Below are 18,997 nucleotides of genomic sequence, written 5' to 3' on the forward strand. Positions count from 1 at the left end.
TTTGATAATAATTTATTCGTTGATAGTATTATATTTGTTTGATATATTAATATCTGCTGAGGGTAGATTAGGAGAAACATCAGCGTTCGGAGAACTAGTTAAATGCATACTGGGCAGTTGAACTTGACCTTGAAAAGCATTGATGTAGGACATACCGGGCAAATGTATACCGGGTGGTGGTACTGAACCTTACGAAAATATTGATTTAGGGCATGCCAGGTAAATGTATACCAGGCAGTGGCACTTAACTAGACCTTTTATATATTTCGGACATTCACCAATATATTTATAAAGATATAAATGTTATATATACATTTATAATAATGAAATATATGTTTACTATATTTTGAACAAAATTTAAGTTCTTTTCGACTCGGTCCGAAAACTACGGTCTGCTCATCTTTAATACATAACCAATTTGATGATGATTTGGTTAGATGACTCTTTGTGTCATTTTGGTACAATCTGGTTATCTAACATTGCAATCGATCTGGATTATCTTCCTTAATCATATCTGACGCTTTTTCCCCGATCATTATGATGGGGGCATTAGTGTTTCCACCAACTATGACTGGCATTATAGACCCATCAGCTACTCGAAGTTTTTTTATTCCTCTTACTCTGCAAAAAAGAATATCTTATTTAAAATTATGTAACTTTTTTTGAAAGAACAAAGAGTATACTGCAAAAATAAAGAAATTTTTTTCACCAAAAAACACTGTTTAAAGATAAATACAGATTTTTTCTGTCTTTAAAAATTTTTTTTAAAAAAAATTCCCGATTTATTTGCAGACTTTCTTAATATTTATGTATGTTATAGTTCAGAGATATTTAGTTCGTTGTTTAGCTCGTTAGATGCATAGTTCGAACAAGTCCCACGTTCTATATACTTATAATGTATACTTATAATGTTAGTTTATATACTTATAATGTATATTTCCTTTTTGTAGGACTGAACACAGACAATTCATAAACAAATGTCATAGATCAGAATATAAAATAAATAAGGATATTCTTCAAATAAGAAAAGGACTTTGCTTTGTTCATGATAATCCTGCAAAAATTACATGCCTATCATCCTATTTATTCAGTAAATAATTAATGGTTTTAAATAATTACTTTATTAAATGATACTTTATTGAACTTAGTCTCCGAATCTTAAATTTTAAGGTTGCAAGTATTTTTGAGACTTGAACTTTAAAAATCATGTCAGTTTGAAAACGTTTTAAGATACATACAGACTTTAATATTAAAATTCGGTAGCTTAGTTTCAATAGACTACATTTCAATGAATAAACTGGAACAAAAATTATTCAAAAATATTACTTAATATATGAATAAATAAAGTAATTTTTTATATAAAATTCTCGTAAAGGTAATTAGGAAGAGCTAAGATTTTTTACGGTTTCAAGAGGGGGGACTACCAAGTTTTAGATTATAAAAATTAAATAAAAAATGGCCCATGATGTCATTATATAGTTGTTATTCTGAATGTCACTAAGTGTTTAACTCAAAATGTCCTTTTATTTAGCACTTCAATGTAAAAATTATGAAGCAGAATACCATAGCAGAAATTAGAGTACACATATATTTACATATACCGTCATATGGGGATACTTTGTGCAGATGTGTGTAAATTCGAATTTGGAACTTTTCAAGTGCTGTTATTCAGTATTATATTTTTTTCACGTTAAAAATGTGTGGAATTTGAAGATAGAAGTCTCCTCTATTACTACAAACATTTTTTCGAATTTTAAAACAATCTCAGAGTGTGTTTTGTTTATCCAATGTCAACAACTTTCCGTGAACGTCGGATGTCGAAAAGTGTGCGTGGAAACTTTGGCTGTGAAATACAAAGATGTTGATAAAATAATTGTCGTAAGTACAAATTTTTTTATTTTTATATTAATAAAAATTATATCATGTTAGCGTTAAAAAAAATTTTAAATTAATAACAAATAAACGGAAAATGAAAAAAATTTCACTTTGCAATTGCACATTGATACTTTGTGCAAAGTTTCATTAGTTTATTTTTCGACAGAAAAATTGTCAGACATTATAAAAAAAATACCTCGAACGAGAAATTACCGTGGTTACACTTTAGAAAAGCTGCAACAATGTTTGCAAGCAGTTGCTGGTGGTATGTCGATTGCAGAAGCTTCTCGGGAAGTACAAAATCCACAGAAATACTATCTCTAATTAAATTCACAAGAAACACGTGAAACGTGCTGGTAAACTACTATTTTTCTTCTTCAAAGGTTTTTCTAATGAATTAATCAAACGATCTGACACATAAAAATATATTTTATAAGGCATCAGGGGATTTTGACAGAAACTGAAGAGCAAGTTCTGTCGTGTTCATTCAAGCATGTTATGTTCAAATTTATCAATATTATAAATGTTACTGACTATGTAATAATTAGTATTTTTGAAATTTCATCCATTTCAATGTTCCCTTTCAATCCTTTTTCTTAAATTCAAATGTTTTGAAATAAACATTCTTTTTAAGAAAAAATTCTTGATAAAAAAAAAANGTCGATTGCAGAAGCTTCTCGGGAAGTACAAAATCCACAGAAATACTATCTCTAATTAAATTCACAAGAAACACGTGAAACGTGCTGGTAAGCTACTATTTTTCTTCTTCAAAGGTTTTTCTAATGAATTAATCAAACGATCTGACACATAAAAATATATTTTATAGGACATCAGGGGATTTTGACAGAAACTGAAGAGCAAGCTCTGCCGTGTTCATTCAAGCATGTTATGTTCAAATTTATCAATATTAAAAATGTTAATGACTATGTAATACTTAATATTTTTGAAATTTCCTCCATTTCAATGTTTCATTTCAATCCTTTTTCTTAAATTCAAATGTTTTGAAATAAACATTCTTTTTAAGAAAAAATTCTTGATTAAAAAAAAAAGGTGAAAATCATTTTCAAACTAATATCTTTACATATCTTGATGTTTTTGTTATTAAAAATGTCAACAATTGACTTTTCTAACAATTTTATATCAATATTTTACTAAAATCATGATTATTAAACTGAATTCCTATCGCTGCACAAAGTAGCCCCACTTGGGGGCTACTTTGTGCAAGGTATGTTTTGACTTATTATTGGTAAATATTACATACAAATAACGTCAATATTGATCAAATTCACTCGTCTGAGTCCAGTTATGAATATAATATCGATAAAGTTTACTAAAGTTTGAATTAACATAGCTTTCTTACATGTCAAAGTTCAAAAACTGCGAAATCCTGCACAAAGTAGCCCCACATGACGGTACTGGTAATAATAAAAAAATCCAAAAAATTACTTCAATTGTGGATCCACAACGGCTGTTATGTCTGTTGGACTACCCATTTTGCAGGTACCCACAGGATGGTAATAGTCGAAAGTGTAGTGGACAGCTAAACATCTTAAATAATCAGTAGAATAGTAAGTACTGTTTGCTTCATACTGTTCGCATCCGGGAAATTTAATATCGAACATTTTGGCCTGAATTCTTCTGAAAGCCTCAGTCGTAGTAACGATATTCACTGCCTCTTGCATACCTGAAAAATTGAAGATGTAAACATGAATGAAAAGAAAGGGGGACAAGGAATAAAAGTTTAAAAAAGAAATTTCAAATAAACACTTCTTTTGGACGTAATCTTAAAATTCTCTTATTTAAAATAGCGCGAAAACAGCATTGTTTAGCAAACTAATAAAACCACTGCGGTTTACGTATGTTCATTATTTATTTTTTCTGAAATTACATATTTAAAAAACACGAAATGAAAAATAATTAGCGTATGTTTAGTTTTTCCATACTTTTGAAAGTGTCGGATAAAATTATGATAAAAAGTACCGATATTCAGAGTGCCGGTACTTTTAACCGTAGTATTCATTTTTACCTTCCATTTAACGGGATAAAAATGTAATATACCGTTATTTTTATAGTAATAAATATTGTGAAATCACTAAATCACTCTACCACCGAAATTACGGTATAATATTTTACGTTAAAAACAAATTTTACGGATGATGCACCCAAAGTGCCTGCTTATGAATCGTAATTTAATCCAAAATTTTTTACTGTGTAATTGATTTAACTGTAGAATCATGTGAGAAATGGCTTATATTTTGTCGTATTCAACTGCGTACGATTCAATCGTACTAATATATAGCTTCTGGTATGACTGTTATAATCATTTCTTAGTTGGTTTTAATATGTTTAATTGCCATATTCTCAGAACTTCATTATGTTTTGATGCTACTTGAATACTGTTACTGAATTTTGAGACAATCGCCATGATTAGCATCAGTTTAGAGTGAGCTTGAATGGCTTCTATAATCAACATGTACTATATATATATCTACGGTCTGCTCATCTTTAATANAAAATGCATTTCTTCTGTCTTCAATTCATTACGAATTAAAGTGAAGTCAACATTGCTTTCGTCATTCCAGTGAATAAATATGAATTCAGAACATACAGAATTGTAATAGTTATAGCATATTCTTCTTCGTTATAGAATAGTATATATATTGTAAGAAATGTGCCGAAATAAAAGTATGAAACTTGATCCTACGTGCACAAAGGACAAACTTTTTGTTATAATAATTTATTTGATAATAATCTTAATAATCGTATTACCTTCTACAACCCTTTCAAGATCAATTGGTTTGTCAAATACGTTAGGATCAATGAGAGGATGTTCTTTAGGATTTTTTGAAGCCAATCTGACAGTTCCTCTGCTCAAAGTGTGCAGGAATGATGGAAGAATACTAAATGTATTTTTACCTTCATAATGACTGTAAACCTTACTGTAAACCTGCAAAGAATGATGTTTCAATTTATGTTGGTAACGTTTACTAATTTAGAATTACAAAATGATCTTACTTTGCATGCATGATACAGAATATGGAGTGTTGATTTTTAATTATAGTTGTTATTGTAATAAATTTATACTGAAATTTAGTTTTAAATAATGAAACGTATTTTTTGTACAATGTAAATTTTTGGCTTCAGAGAAATTTCTTTGTCTTTGAAATATATTAATTAAAACTTCAGTTAAAGAATTGTGTTTAATTTTGTTTTCTGTAAGGATTTTATTAAATTAAAAACTTAATGTTTTGCATACCTTAACTTTAATCTTAAATAATGAAAGACATTTTAGTACAACTTAATTTCCTGACGTACTTTAAGTTTCCGGCGTACTTTGAGTTTCTGGTGGAGAAAGCTCCTTTTTAGTATTGGAAATAAGCTTAATAATGAATTGATTAATAAACAGTTTAATTATTATAATTTTTGTTGTCATTTGATTAAATTCAAAGCAAAATTTTTGGGATATTTCTAAATGCTTCTAGTTACTTTAACTAAAGTTTTAATTATTGAGGTGCATCTTTTGTTATCTTTCAAGGTTGCACACTGACTGCAACTAAGGTTGTTAATCTCTTTCAGAGATTGTCAAGAAGAACTCTCTAAATTAGTCACTCAAATATATTTCGATAAGATTTGAATTTATTTATTCGGCGTGTTAGTTTTTTCATTTTTATTTATATATTTTTTCGCGTTTCCTTATTTGATATTTTCCGCATTTGGAACGGATGTTTGCCCTGTCGCTGGGAGAGGTTTTGATGGTCTCTCCTAAAGGTTTTCTTCAACCCAAAATCAGTGGTAAAAATTTCCTCACCATTCAAACACGGTCGTAAATAGAGGTGGATGCTACACAGAGGTGGTTTTTCCTAGAGGATTCAGTGTATATTAGATATATAAAAAATATATACATCACTGATTTAATCAACCAATTGTGATAAATATCTTTGGAATTTAATAATCATGCTTATGTTTGTATGTGTTATTTTATAACTTGTTTTAAACAGCCAATTCGTATCGAATTAGCAGCGACTACTTTTTAACGTCGTAAAATTTTAGATTTTAACCTAATCCTGAAAGCAAAATAAAATTTTTTTCTCACTTCATCATGAGCAACTCCTGCTGGATGACTCGCATCTGTGAAACCCCACAAATGAATATTTAAATCTGGCCAATCTAGGGCAGGGTCGTTGTACTTGGAATTAAACCACGCCAGCCCTTCGAATCCCGTGAAGCTCGTTAATGGTCCTATAAGAAAAAAATATACTCTGATTTTTTTAATTTTTTATTCTTTTTCCTTCACAAACATTAAGTCCTTTAAAGATATATGTAAAATATAACAAATATCTATTATATATAATTCTCTTACGTGGCTCCCAAATTTTGGCTGTATTTCTTTTCCGCTGGTGGCAACGTTTGCTTTGTTTCGAAAACATCAAAGCATTCTGGCTTTTAATGATGTGTTTCTGATCTAATATATATAATTCTCTTACGTGGCTCCCANTCATGCAGATCATAAATTTAATTTTGCTAATTCATTATATATGTTTGCAGATCCACTCAATATTTTTTAAAAAGAAGTTTTATGAAGCGTTTTAGACCAAGGAAGTAGAAAACTATAAAAGCAGAAATAATTTAGAAATTGATGTACAATGTGTAATTAAAAATATAACGTCAACAAGGATTAAATTTTTAGGCTGGATATGTTAACTTTGCAGCTTATTATTTAACATTGACTTTATATTGAGCCGTGTTTCTTCATTTGTTTAGAAGTTAACTTTCTCACCTGATAAGAGAAATTATAGCAAACTCTAAAAATGCTAAATTAAAAAAAACAAAGATAAGTTTTATTGAAAAAGAAGGGGTAGAAAATTTATTCCATTATGAAAAATGGCGTAGAGCTACGCCATTGCAGACCGCGCAAAACTTAGTGTAATTAGCAGTGGAAATATTTGTCCTTAGGCTGTTAGAACATTTATGAATCACTAAAACACAGAGCAAAAAATATTCTTTAAAAAATGCTGATGGGGAGTGTTAAATGCTCTGGGGCTGATATGATCCATTATGATTATATGAAATCTGGATCATAGAACACAATAGAAATATAGTACAACTAATTAGATGAAATGATGCAAAAACTTTTAATAAAATAGCATTGCTTGTTCAAAAGATCGTGTTCTATATTACTGCATGGCATTGCCATGACTCAAACTGCACAAATAAATTTGGCAAAATTACAGGAATTGGAACTTTTTATTCATTCTTTATATTTATTAGACCTCGTCCCTCTCCACTGACTTCAATCTTAAAGTTAGCTAACTTTCTAATAGGAATGTAATCAATTTTCGAAAATGCTCTATCACTGTTTTCCAGGAATTTATTGACTCTCAGCTAATAGTTACCAAAATTACCAAATATGCAAAGCGTTCCTTGTGATGATCTTTATTTCCATTGTTGTTGTTGTCGTCGGTCATTAAGGCAGGCACGTGCAATTATTCCTGGTTTTCAGTGGCGCCATCTATGGCCAGGAATATGACTTCAGCCACACATGTCGCAGTCCATAGAGTGGATTAATTCAAATAACCTTTCATTAATCCAATGATTCCATTTTTGGCCTGAATCGGAGAACGATCAATCTCCAATTCACTACTCTCTGAGTTACCTCAGGATATAATTTGTTATGAGAACATGGAGGACTTTGTGACCTGACAAATTTAACGTGCATAAGTCACCATTTACTACATGGGAAATCTTCGGCTAGCAGGAATCGAACTCCCATTCTCACGAACGGGAGCCCAGCGCTCTGCCAACCTGTCTATCCCGGCCCGATCTTTATTTCTATTTTCTTAATATTTGGCTGCTAACATCTAGCCTTTTTTTAAAACATTTTCTTCTTTTCAAGGGTGAAATTATTTGAAAAAGAGTTTTTACGTTGCACTGCGCGGAGGTAGCTAGCACAGAAATCCTTATTTATGTATTTATTTGTTTACCAAACTTTACAATAGTAATTCATTTTTACATAATAATTAAGGATTAACACACAAATAATGGAATACAAAAGCGGGACAGTTTTAATTGAAGCTTAAAAAAGATTTTCGCTAATTCATTAGAAAACTATGGACAATCCCTTGTAAATATTCTTAATAATTTTGACGTTTTGTTCCACACTTAATATTTTTTATATACTTCATAACCAATTAAAATTCCTGATTTTCTGTTACTGAAAATAATAATAAAGTAATTTTATAAAAAATATTACTTAAAACCATTGAAAGATAATGACTGTAATAAAAAAGCAGAAATGGGATGAAATGTCTGTACAAAATTGACGAATCGAATTCGATGATAGGACCGAGATGTCATGGACTCCATTTTCCTGAACAAACTGATATAGTATTCAAACAAATATTCTGTATACTAGCCTTCTCCAAAATTGTTAAATTGTTCCGATGCTTCTTTGGGGTTATTAAAAACAACTTTGAAATCATCATCTGCCATTGGAGCTTCAAAAGAAAGACCAGCTGCTCCAATATGACTGTGCAAGTTATTTCCCACTTGGAGGTCAGCAACGACAGGTATCTGAAATTTTCGTATCATTGAATCAAACTTAATTTAGGCTTTGAAAAGAAACTATTCAAACTAAATACTTAACACAAAATTTATATTATCAATCCGATATTTTAAAACTAATTGAACTAATTTTCATAAAATTCCCGAAAATCAAGCTATTACCTTTCGCTAAACAGTTAGATTTTTCATTCTGAATTATGGTAAAATAACAGGCAACAATCTATCCCTCCTATTAACCGTAAAGAATTTTATGGTTAATGCTAAGGAACATTTTTTTTTACAGTTACAGTTTTGAAATAGTTTACAACTGGTATGGTTAATAAGACTGTGAATACAAAACTGTACAGTTTTTTGACCATTCACAGCTACCATAGTTTTTAAACCATAAAAATAAAACTGAAACGGACATTGCAGTTCTATAGGGCTCTTTCATTAACGCGTGAATGATAGTTTCGTACTCTAATAGATCACGGTCACTAATTAAGGAGCATAGGATACAGGGAATTCTTCATGTGTTGAAGAAATGGTAAAAATATTGCGGTATCAACACTGAGATTCGAACCCTTGTTCAGCCAGTCATGAGACTGACAGATTAGCCCTCTCGGCAACAGTATGTACCCAACTGCACGGAACTAAATGGCTTCTTTAGGTGGGTCTAGTTGGCGAGAATAGAATTCTGGTTGTTTCACTGGATTTTGTAAAAACATTTATTAAGCGTTTTTTCTCAAATTTAATATTTCGAATATAATCTTTTTTACCATTATTTGATGATTTTGGTTGAATATGGTAAAATAATTTAAAAATTCCACCAATGATCGTAATTTCGTCCTGAACCAGAGAACGATCTATCTCCAATTCAGAATCCCTAGAGGTATTGATTTGCTGCGGCTACTAGGAGGACTTTGTGACCCCGACAGATTTAGCATGTACCATTCGGTGATCTGCTGGGAACCGTGTCTTAACGATTCTCATACATTTTGTCATACCAAGATGACACTGCGGGACATCTAAGTAAAGTAAAAGAAGTAGACAAGAAATAATTAGATTTCAACTAACCCCAATGTGCGATACAGCTCTGTAGCAATTAATATTGTGTATTCAATTAACTATTGTTAATTAACATTTCAACTTTTGTAGAGAAATTTAGTTGAAATTTAATACACCATTTTGCTGATAAAGATTAGCTTTCGATGAAGTCATAGTTCACGTGTGCAGGTACGGGAAGTCTTCTTCTTGTAGTGCAAGAAACCAATTGGGTGCTTGTCTTTAATCACAGGGTTGTGTTTAATCAAGTGGTGGTTAACGTAACATCTTGAAGGGTTAGATTTATTGTCACGCTAAGTTAATTTTAAATCTGATTTAATTCGATACCTGCAAGCGACGTTACACGTATGTCGAACCTAATTTGCTATCCCACATGTGGCGGCGCATGCAGGTGTAAAATTATTGCCATCGCAGAGCATTTTAAAAAGGAATAATCCCAAGGTACAGTAATTCTGGCTGCACTAGAGTTGGGAATTTATCCTATATGTTACTATATGAATTTATTTTTAATGAAGGAATTACTTAAAATAATAAACTCACACCAAGTTTTTCCAAGTGACTTCTGGGCCCTATGCCAGATAACATTAAAAGTTGAGCCGAGTTGTAAACTCCTCCGCTGACAATAACTTCGTTATTAGCAAGTATTTCATATTCGTGTCCACCTATGTCAACTTTCACGCCATACGCTTCTAGATTTTTGTTTATAAGAATCTAGAATAGAAAACAAAAAAAATTGTAATTTAAAAGGGTTAATATAAACTTTAATAGACTTTGGTTCGGTTTTTTTTTATGTCGTTGAATTCACATGGTATTATATATTGAACGATTAGTTTTATTTGCTCATTTAAATCAATTAAAAGGCAGACAAATCATTAATACGAAACAAAAATAAAATATATCTACACTGTAAAAGAACAACAATAACTTTCCGCAGTAACAAAATTTCGGTCATTTACAGTAACATTTATGACGAATGTTATTCAAGATAGTTAACAAGGATAAAAATAAATAAATGACAATCTTATTCTTCAGTTTCAAAAATATTATTAGATCAAATTCCAGATAAAACTATATTTGTATTTTAAAACTTTAATTTTACTTGTGATGGTGAATGGATAATAAATCAAGATTTTATAAGATACATTTTTAAATAAAGTGATATCGTCACAGTTTTGTGAGTCGCTGTATCTGTGTAATAGTAAAAAGAAGAAGAGTAACGATACACCATTCAATGATGACTAGATTAGATAAAACATTTACTTTTGTTACTAAAGCATCCGTGACGATGTCTAGATTTGATCTGTCTTCTGCCGGAATCAAAAACGCCTTTGACGTGCTGCATCGTCTACCATTTCTAGTCGTTCCTTGTACTATCGAAAAACCTAGGTAAACAAAATTTAATTTTAAAGTTGAATCTGAGTTTAAAAAAATATAGTTAATTTGGAAATCTGTCATTTTGAAAATCTGTCATTTGGAAATCTGTCTGACTAATTTGAAAATCTGTCATTTTATATTAATAATGTCAAAAATAAGATATGGAAACAATCTAATTTTGAAACGTCACTCTCATTGTTACCTGATTGAAAACTTCATACGCTTCCAAAATGTACAAAAATGAAACGACAGTCGCCATTTTTCAGGAGCATCAAAAATAGGCTCTCATTTTCAAAACTTGACAAGTTGACTGTTATTTCATTTTTGTACATTTTTGAAGCGTATGAAGTTTTCAATCCGGTAATATCTTATCTTTGAGTAGTGGTGGCACAACGGAAGGAGTATCCACCTTTCAATGAGGTGAACCGGGTTTGAATCCCAGTGATGGCTGGTCGATACGAAATACACATCCGGCTCACACCGACCACAACGCTGACGTATATCCTCAGTGGTAGATGCATTATGGGATAGAGTCCCCATGCCATAAGGCTAACCGTGGGTGGGTTTCGTGGTTTTCATCTTCATGTACCGCAAATGCAGGTTAGTACCAGCAAAAAGTCCTCCACGAAGGCAACATTTCTCCCAATACTTGATCCAGGAATTCCCTTGTCTCCTGGATTGGGTTCAAAATTACAAGGTTACGGAGTTGAAAATTGGTAGTCGTAGACGCGAAAAATGGGTCGGTTGCTAAAAGAATGTTATAAAGTATTTTACTGCTTTAGTTTCTTCGGAGTTATAATAATTGGGAGTTATATATAATTATATATAAGCTACTCACATTGATTTAGCATTGTACACAATTCCAAAGGATAACCAACAAAGTATGAAACAAGAGTTGTATGAAACAAGATATTTATTAACATAACAACGAATAATTTATTGGTAGAGAGTAATTTCTTTTTGAAAGGTTTATGCTTTCTTTAGTAAGAAAGACACTATTTTTTTAGTTATTACCATTAACTATTAATATTTACCAGATTTGAAGGAATATTAATCCTTCTCTTTATACTTTTGCGGGTATCCTTACACTGATGTTTTTTAAGGTAAAGATCCATTGCCCGGTATTCTCTACCCTGATGACCAGATTAAAAATATATAATATCAACTAAATGAGATGGTTAGAGAAAAATTTGGGTTTCATAAATTTATTTGTTGAATATGACCATCAACTCAGTAATATTTTTTTTTCAAAAAATATATCTATAAATAAATAATTTTTGTTATAAAAAAATGAAATGTGCTATTTCCGTGGAAGGTATATTTCATAGCTTGCCTTAGAACATCAGGAATTATATATAATATGGCATTTAATACATTACTTATAACATATACATTTTATTAATATGGCTTTATTGACCAGTCTGCTTAAGTCCATTTCATAACTTGCTTAAGAATGCCAACATTATATACAATGATGTCATTCAATACGTTAGCTGTAACATAGATATAATATTAATATGGTCTTACTGACCAGTCTGTTTAGGTTCATTTCATAACGTGCTTAAGAATGCCAAGCAATGTATACAATGATGGCATTTAATACATTGGTTGTAGCATATATATATATATATATAGATAGATAGATAGATAGATAGATAGATATAGATATAGATATATACACCGAAGAGCCATTACATTATGACCACCCTCCATCTATAACAATAGGCTGACCCAGGTTTTCATGGTTTCTCACCCAGGAACAATGTTTTCATGGGGTACATTAGGACCCATAATCCTCATAGAACAATCCCTGATTTCTGTAAGCTACTTGAACATAGTTCACCCATTCATGGCAACAGTTTTTCCTGCGGGGAATGGTGTTTACTAACAGGATAATGCACCATGTCATAAGGGTCGAATCGTCATGGATTGGTTCGAGGAACATTCCAGTGACTTTCAAGTCATGTCTTGGCCCCCAAATTCACCTGACCTTAATCCAATAGAGCATTTGTGGTCCTACTTGGAAAACCAAATTCGTGCTGCCACGCTACCCCCTCGCAATGTGAGGGAATTGCAGGACCAGTTGGTGAGCGCTTGGTACCAGATACCTCAGACTACCTATCAGCACCTTGTGGAATCAATGCCACTGTGGGTGCTAGCAGTGTTGAGGGCTAAAGGGGGTCCTACATGTAACTAGCAGGGTGGTCATAATGTAATGGCTCTTCAGTGTATATATTATAATATTATTATGACTCTACTGACCAGTCTGGTTAGGTCCATTAGTATCTCGATATTTGTAACCTCGTTCTGCAGCTGCATTGGAAAATGCAATAGCTATACGACTATTATACTGCAGACTTTGAACTGTCAGATATCCATCTGTACCGTGGTGACCTAAAATTGAATCGGTTTTTTTTATGAAATTGTTTCTTTGAAAACATAATTGAAGCTCATTTTTTAAGAAAAAAAGACATACTTAGGAAAATTACACTAATTTAAATATAATAAGTTGACAATAATAAATATTATTCGAATGCACCATTGTTAAATACATTGCGCAAAAAAAATAATATATGACCCACTCTGTATAATTTTTGCTTTAATCATCGGATCTTCACGTACTAGGATATAATCTCAATGGTTCAAGGGGAAGACTTCAAATTATGCTAATTAACAAATGCAGATGATATTTTAAGTTACGAAATTATTCACAAACAAAAACGTATATTTTCTATGAATAAACGAACCTTTTTTCAATGCATTTGGATTTCTGACCCTAAAATATAGAGGGTAGTCTCAATCCTGGAAATATGGACCCCATAGTTTGATCAAGAGAGTAATACAAAGCTTCAACCCTTTAATGATAATTTTACTTTATGAGTATTTCGCCATATCTCGAAAATTTTTAAAGCGAATGGAAAAATTATTTGCACATAATTATAAAGCTCGTTAATTGAAGATAATTTCATGCAAAATAAATAATGTTTATTATTTTTTTAATATTTTATTTAATAATAGTTGAAACAATTGGGAATTTTATGATAACTAACTTTTTACAGAATGTAGTAGTTTTGCAGAATAATTTGGTTTTAGATGGCTAAGTACAAATCGGCCATATAGTTCCATGAGCCACCATGGGTGATTCGGAATCATTTACCCAAATTTTTATCGCGTGTTATAAAACCATATTTTACTGTCTTTTTTTACCAAAAGCATTACCAAAGTACTTTTTTTACAAAGTACTTTTCAAAGTAATTTTTACCAAAGTACTTTGGTAAAAATTAGCGAGCTTTTTGGTATTCAACCTGAAACCATTTTCTTTTAGTTTTGCTTATTTTCTTCCTCAGTAGGTGACGCTGGTATAAACCCATTTAACATTTACCAAGATTACCCCGTTTTGAATCTTGATTTCATTTTTTTTTCTACATAAGTTATATAGAGTGCCGGAAAATAAAGAAATGGTCAAATAGCTCGAAATATTCACGTTAAATGTTATGTCTAAAATTATATTTATGAAATATTTTCAAAATATGCATTTAATGCTCTCGAGTAACGCGCATCTGATCAAAATTCCATTCATGTTAAACATTTTCTACAGAATTGAAAGATGCCAAACTCGATGGGAAAAAAATTGAAGAAATGATATTAAACTCAAACTTAATCCGACGTCCAAGAAGTCATGGAGCCACAGGAGAGGGTGAGAGGTTTTTTAGAGAGGTTTTTTAGAATAAAAACCACGTCTATTTTTCGACCTGGCAAATTTTAATTACAGAAAACATAACACATAGTTTTAAATTGATGCATGCTAATGCTTACCATTTCGGACTATTCTTGGATCAGTATTGTTTTCTGATTTCAAGAAGTAAGGATATACATCGTTCCATGACCACCCTTCACAGCCTATTTCTGACCATCGATCATAGTCCTTTTTATTACCTCTCACGTACAACATGTAATTTGCCATGCTCGAACCTCCCAATCCTTTTCCTCGGGGCATAGTAATACGCTGCAAATATTTACTTCAATATTAAAATGTATTGCAAACAAAATATTTTTAATTAAATTGCATTACTTTGATTTAAAGAAATGATGTCATTTTTTATATTTGGTGTAGTTGAATATAATGAATTTTTATATCTAACATAAAAAGAACATCCTTTTCTCACGCTGCGGTGTTTTTGAAAAGTCTTCGGCCGACTGGATCCGAACTCCCGTTCTTACGAACGTGAGTCCAGTTCCCTGACAACCAGGCTATTCCGGCCTCTATCTAAGCTATCATAAAATTATACGAGATTCTGATTTACTTACATGATTTGGATAAGCAAAAGCACCGTTCTTTTGCGGAATAGTTTTGTAATTCCAATCATTTATCGTTTTGGCTATATTCAAGCCAGCCAAAGGCACTTCTGTTAAAACTTGCGCTTTAGGTCCAGCTTCCAAGAGTAAAACACTTACACAAGAATCTTCGGACAAGCGAGATGCAATAACGCTACCAGAAGAACCAGCTCCAACTAAAATAAAAAATATATTAAAAAATAAGGGTCTTTTGGGTGAAATTTATTAGTGTAAAATATCCTCAGTGGAAATCGTATCATGGGATAGTATCCCCCTGCGATCGGGCTAACAGGGGAAGGCTTTTAGGGTTTTCCTCCCGATGTAACGTAAATGCTGATTAATTTACTAAAAAAATCCTTCACGATGGCTAACTTGTTACAACGGTTGATCCAGGAGTTTCCTTGTCTTTTGAGCAAGGATCAAGGCTACGGAGTTGAACACTGATAGTCGTAAACTCAGTCGGCTGTTCAACGCTAGTGTAAAATAACTACCATACTAATAAAATTTGCACCTCTTTTCTTGCAATTATAATTCATCATCTAATTCTGCGTAAACATCTGTTGCTGGTTTAAATCGAGCGTTGATTTAGGATCACTGTTCGCATTACATATTTTCATATAAATATATTTCTTTAGATCACATTCTATCTGACTAATGATTCCCTAAAAATATTGTGATTCACCGAGCATTGGATCAATAACTTCGCATTCTTTGCTTGATTTGCACGAAAAATTTTTTTTACTCTTTTGCTAGACAATTTTCTTTTTAGAAAGCAATAAATTATTTTTTTTTTTATATTCACTGAGATTAATAAATAATCATTGGTTTTTATTAGGTTATTGGTTCTTATAAGGAGTTAAATAGCGTTGGAAAAATTCGCACTTTTTATGAATTTACACATGATATATGAAGATTGGCCTCCCTTCCCCATTTTTCCGACGCGTTGTCAAGCCTATCTTTTTGAATCCTCTTTTTCTTTTGCTGAGAGGTCAACGTGCGCGCACTTAGAGTCTGCAGTATTCTCCGGATGCCCCCTAACGGGGGTGGGACGGGGTTATAAGCTTTGATAGGAAAATTATGATTAAATTGGTCGTGATTTGTTTGTTGAGAAACCGCTCCGAAATAAGCTGCTATATATTTACTAGGGAACTATTTCGCTGACGTTCACCAACACGATGATTGCTTCACAATAATTGCTGTTTCTTTGCATAAAAAAGTTGAAATTATTCAACTAAAATGTATGTACTAGATAAAACACTTGTACCTACATTTCCCTCTTTCGAATTTTTGCCTTATGATACAATTAAGATAAGTGAAATAAATAATTTTTCTAAGTAATCATTTTTCATAACATTTTAAATTATAAGTATATTATTATAACAAGTTTCGTGAGTTTAATAATTTAATAATTTTGTTTACCAAACGGATGGATGTATTTTAAATACAGTTTTTGCATTCATCACTTTGTACATAATGCTGAAAGTTAAGTTTAACGAATATCTTTAACCATAATTTATAATAGTATATTCATGTAATTTGAACCAAAAATAATAATTGTATAACAGTTAATAAGACGAGACACAGACTTAAATAACTTTATCTTAAAATGTAATCGTGAATTGCATTATTCTAATAGTAAAAATAATAAAAGTAATCCTCCTAAATTCTTAATTTAGAAATCAAACAAAATTAAAAACGTAATAATAGCAGGACAGGTAATTTTAACCTTTAAAGTAGGGAAGCAAAACTATTTATAGGAAAACAATAACTTTATGACTTATGTCAATTTTATGCTGAAAACAAACAAAATAAGATAAAGACTAATGTGGGAAAATTGAATCCTACCGTGTGATTTTCAAACCAATGAAAATGAGAACTGTGTGAATAAAAATGAGAACTGTAAAAAGGGAAAACTGTGACACCATTATTAGATTTTTATATATAGTAAGACACTTTTCCAACTTTTGTAAATATTACAGTAAGCGGTACACGAAATTAAAGAAAACTACAGCAAGTTTTTTCAGTTAAATGTTCAGTTCAGTTTTTTCATTTTTTTCATCTTCATCATTGTTACACAACAAAAATAGAATATGTACGCTTCACAAATTTTGTAATTCCACAATTTCAGCGGTTCCTAATGCTTATTTGCCTTCTTTAATATTTTGCAGTATTTTTCTTACATTGAAAGTTCATTAATTATGTCTTTGGAAAGCTTTTGGGATAAATGATTTAAGCTTAATCATTTTCCCACCAAGATCCCCGGTACTCACGCCATGTGATTTCATTCAATGGTGTTACTTCAAATGCTCTATTTATAAACCACCGATGTAACTGAATCATTTCTAAATGAAAAAAAAACTTGTTTCATTTTACTTTATCTCTTGTAAAATTGAACGTATTATAGTTTCAGAAATATAAATATTTCAAACCCTGAACACTTATTTGTTCTAAGCAAGTATTACACTATAATTGTAATCATTGTGGTATTTTGCTTTTCCAATAATTGTGTGAAAATATGATAATTTAAAAACTGTTTAAAAATAACTTTGCTTTTGCAAATTATTAAGAAAAAAAAACTCTCATGATAAGGCATGTACCATAATTACTTTCTTTTTACAAAAATTAAAAGAAATCCTATCAAAGTAAAAAAATTAAGTGTTCAAGGAGACAGAAATGAGCTATAAACTAAACTAAACTCAGCGGCGCGACGGCTCTTAAGGGCCGAGGCCTACTGCGCCGATCTCAGTTTTCTTGACCTTGGGCTCTGGGGTGCAGGAGCAAATGTTCCGGTCAGGTGGTCAGCCGAACGCGGAACCTCAGTGTTTAGTTCTCAAGCATGTATGGTACTCATTTATGGACCCACTGAAGGGATGAAAGGCTGAAAAATGATCTTTAAACATTTCAAAGATCACTTTATTTATATTTTACTTTAAATTCTAAGGAGTAATTTAATATAGTTTCAAAGAAAAATTTTACTTACAAGTAAGTGCATCAAAGAAAACGAAAAGTTTTATATTTCTAAAGCAAAGTTATTAAAATGGATTAAACGCTAAGAAAATAATTTATAAAAATGCAATAGACTTTTGTGTAGATATTCACTTACCAATAATGTAGTCATAATTTGATTTAAAATTATCAGAGATCCGAGGATTGAAGATATCCGTAGCAAGAAGAAATGGAAATACATATTCTGACAGAATTGATATAAATGTCATATTAAATTTAAATAAAAAGCTTAAATGCAAAAATGTATTTAGAAAACGGTCTTGCCTTCTCTAAGTTTTAAACAAGTGCAGGACAGATAAATCTTTCTGCGTTTAATTGTTTATTGACCCTCGGTATGAAATATTTGCTCACCTTTCTACATTGTGTTGATACGATACATGATTAAGTTTTGAAATAGCAATTAAAATTGAATGCATAGCTGTGATAACGTTAGTTATGAGTTTTTCAGTCATTTATTTGATTTTTTGTACCTTATTTGATGGTTCTTTTTTAAATTTCCTTTATCGTACACTGTGGATTTTTTCTTAAGCCCTAAAGTGAAAAAATTCTTCGCTTCTGTATTATCTTAATATCTAGTATTAATGAAATCAAGTAAAGTCGTTTAAAAAATCCGAAATTGTGGTCAAAAATGTATAACAGTATAGCTTTTAAAGTTAGGTATATAAACTAGGTTAAAAAGTTAGGTTATGTAATAAGGGTTAGGTAACAAAGTTAAGTAAAAAATATAAAGAAAACATGGAAGAAAAATCTATTAAAGATTAATGAGAAGAGAAGAAGAAATATATATAGGAGTTTCCTTGTC

The 18,997-nt window shown here is 31.2% G+C and overlaps 1 protein-coding gene across 1 annotated transcript; it reads right to left on the reverse strand.

Annotated features, from left to right (window-relative positions):
* Positions 1-386: 386 nt before the first annotated feature.
* On the reverse strand, positions 387-18,481 carry LOC107441262 (L-sorbose 1-dehydrogenase-like). The gene is made up of 11 exons (XM_043052482.2): positions 18,293-18,481; positions 15,163-15,365; positions 14,671-14,860; positions 13,117-13,248; positions 10,741-10,862; positions 10,021-10,191; positions 8,289-8,445; positions 5,969-6,114; positions 4,645-4,822; positions 3,322-3,559; positions 387-621 (listed from the first exon to the last, which is right to left on the reverse strand). The coding sequence occupies exons 1-11, from the start codon at positions 18,402-18,404 to the stop codon at positions 474-476; spliced, it is 1,797 nt and encodes a 598-aa protein (XP_042908416.1). The 5' UTR covers positions 18,405-18,481; the 3' UTR covers positions 387-473.
* Positions 18,482-18,997: the final 516 nt, after the last annotated feature.

The sequence above is a fragment of the Parasteatoda tepidariorum genome, chromosome 4 (assembly GCF_043381705.1).
Source record: "Parasteatoda tepidariorum isolate YZ-2023 chromosome 4, CAS_Ptep_4.0, whole genome shotgun sequence".
NCBI lineage: Eukaryota > Metazoa > Arthropoda > Arachnida > Araneae > Theridiidae > Parasteatoda > Parasteatoda tepidariorum.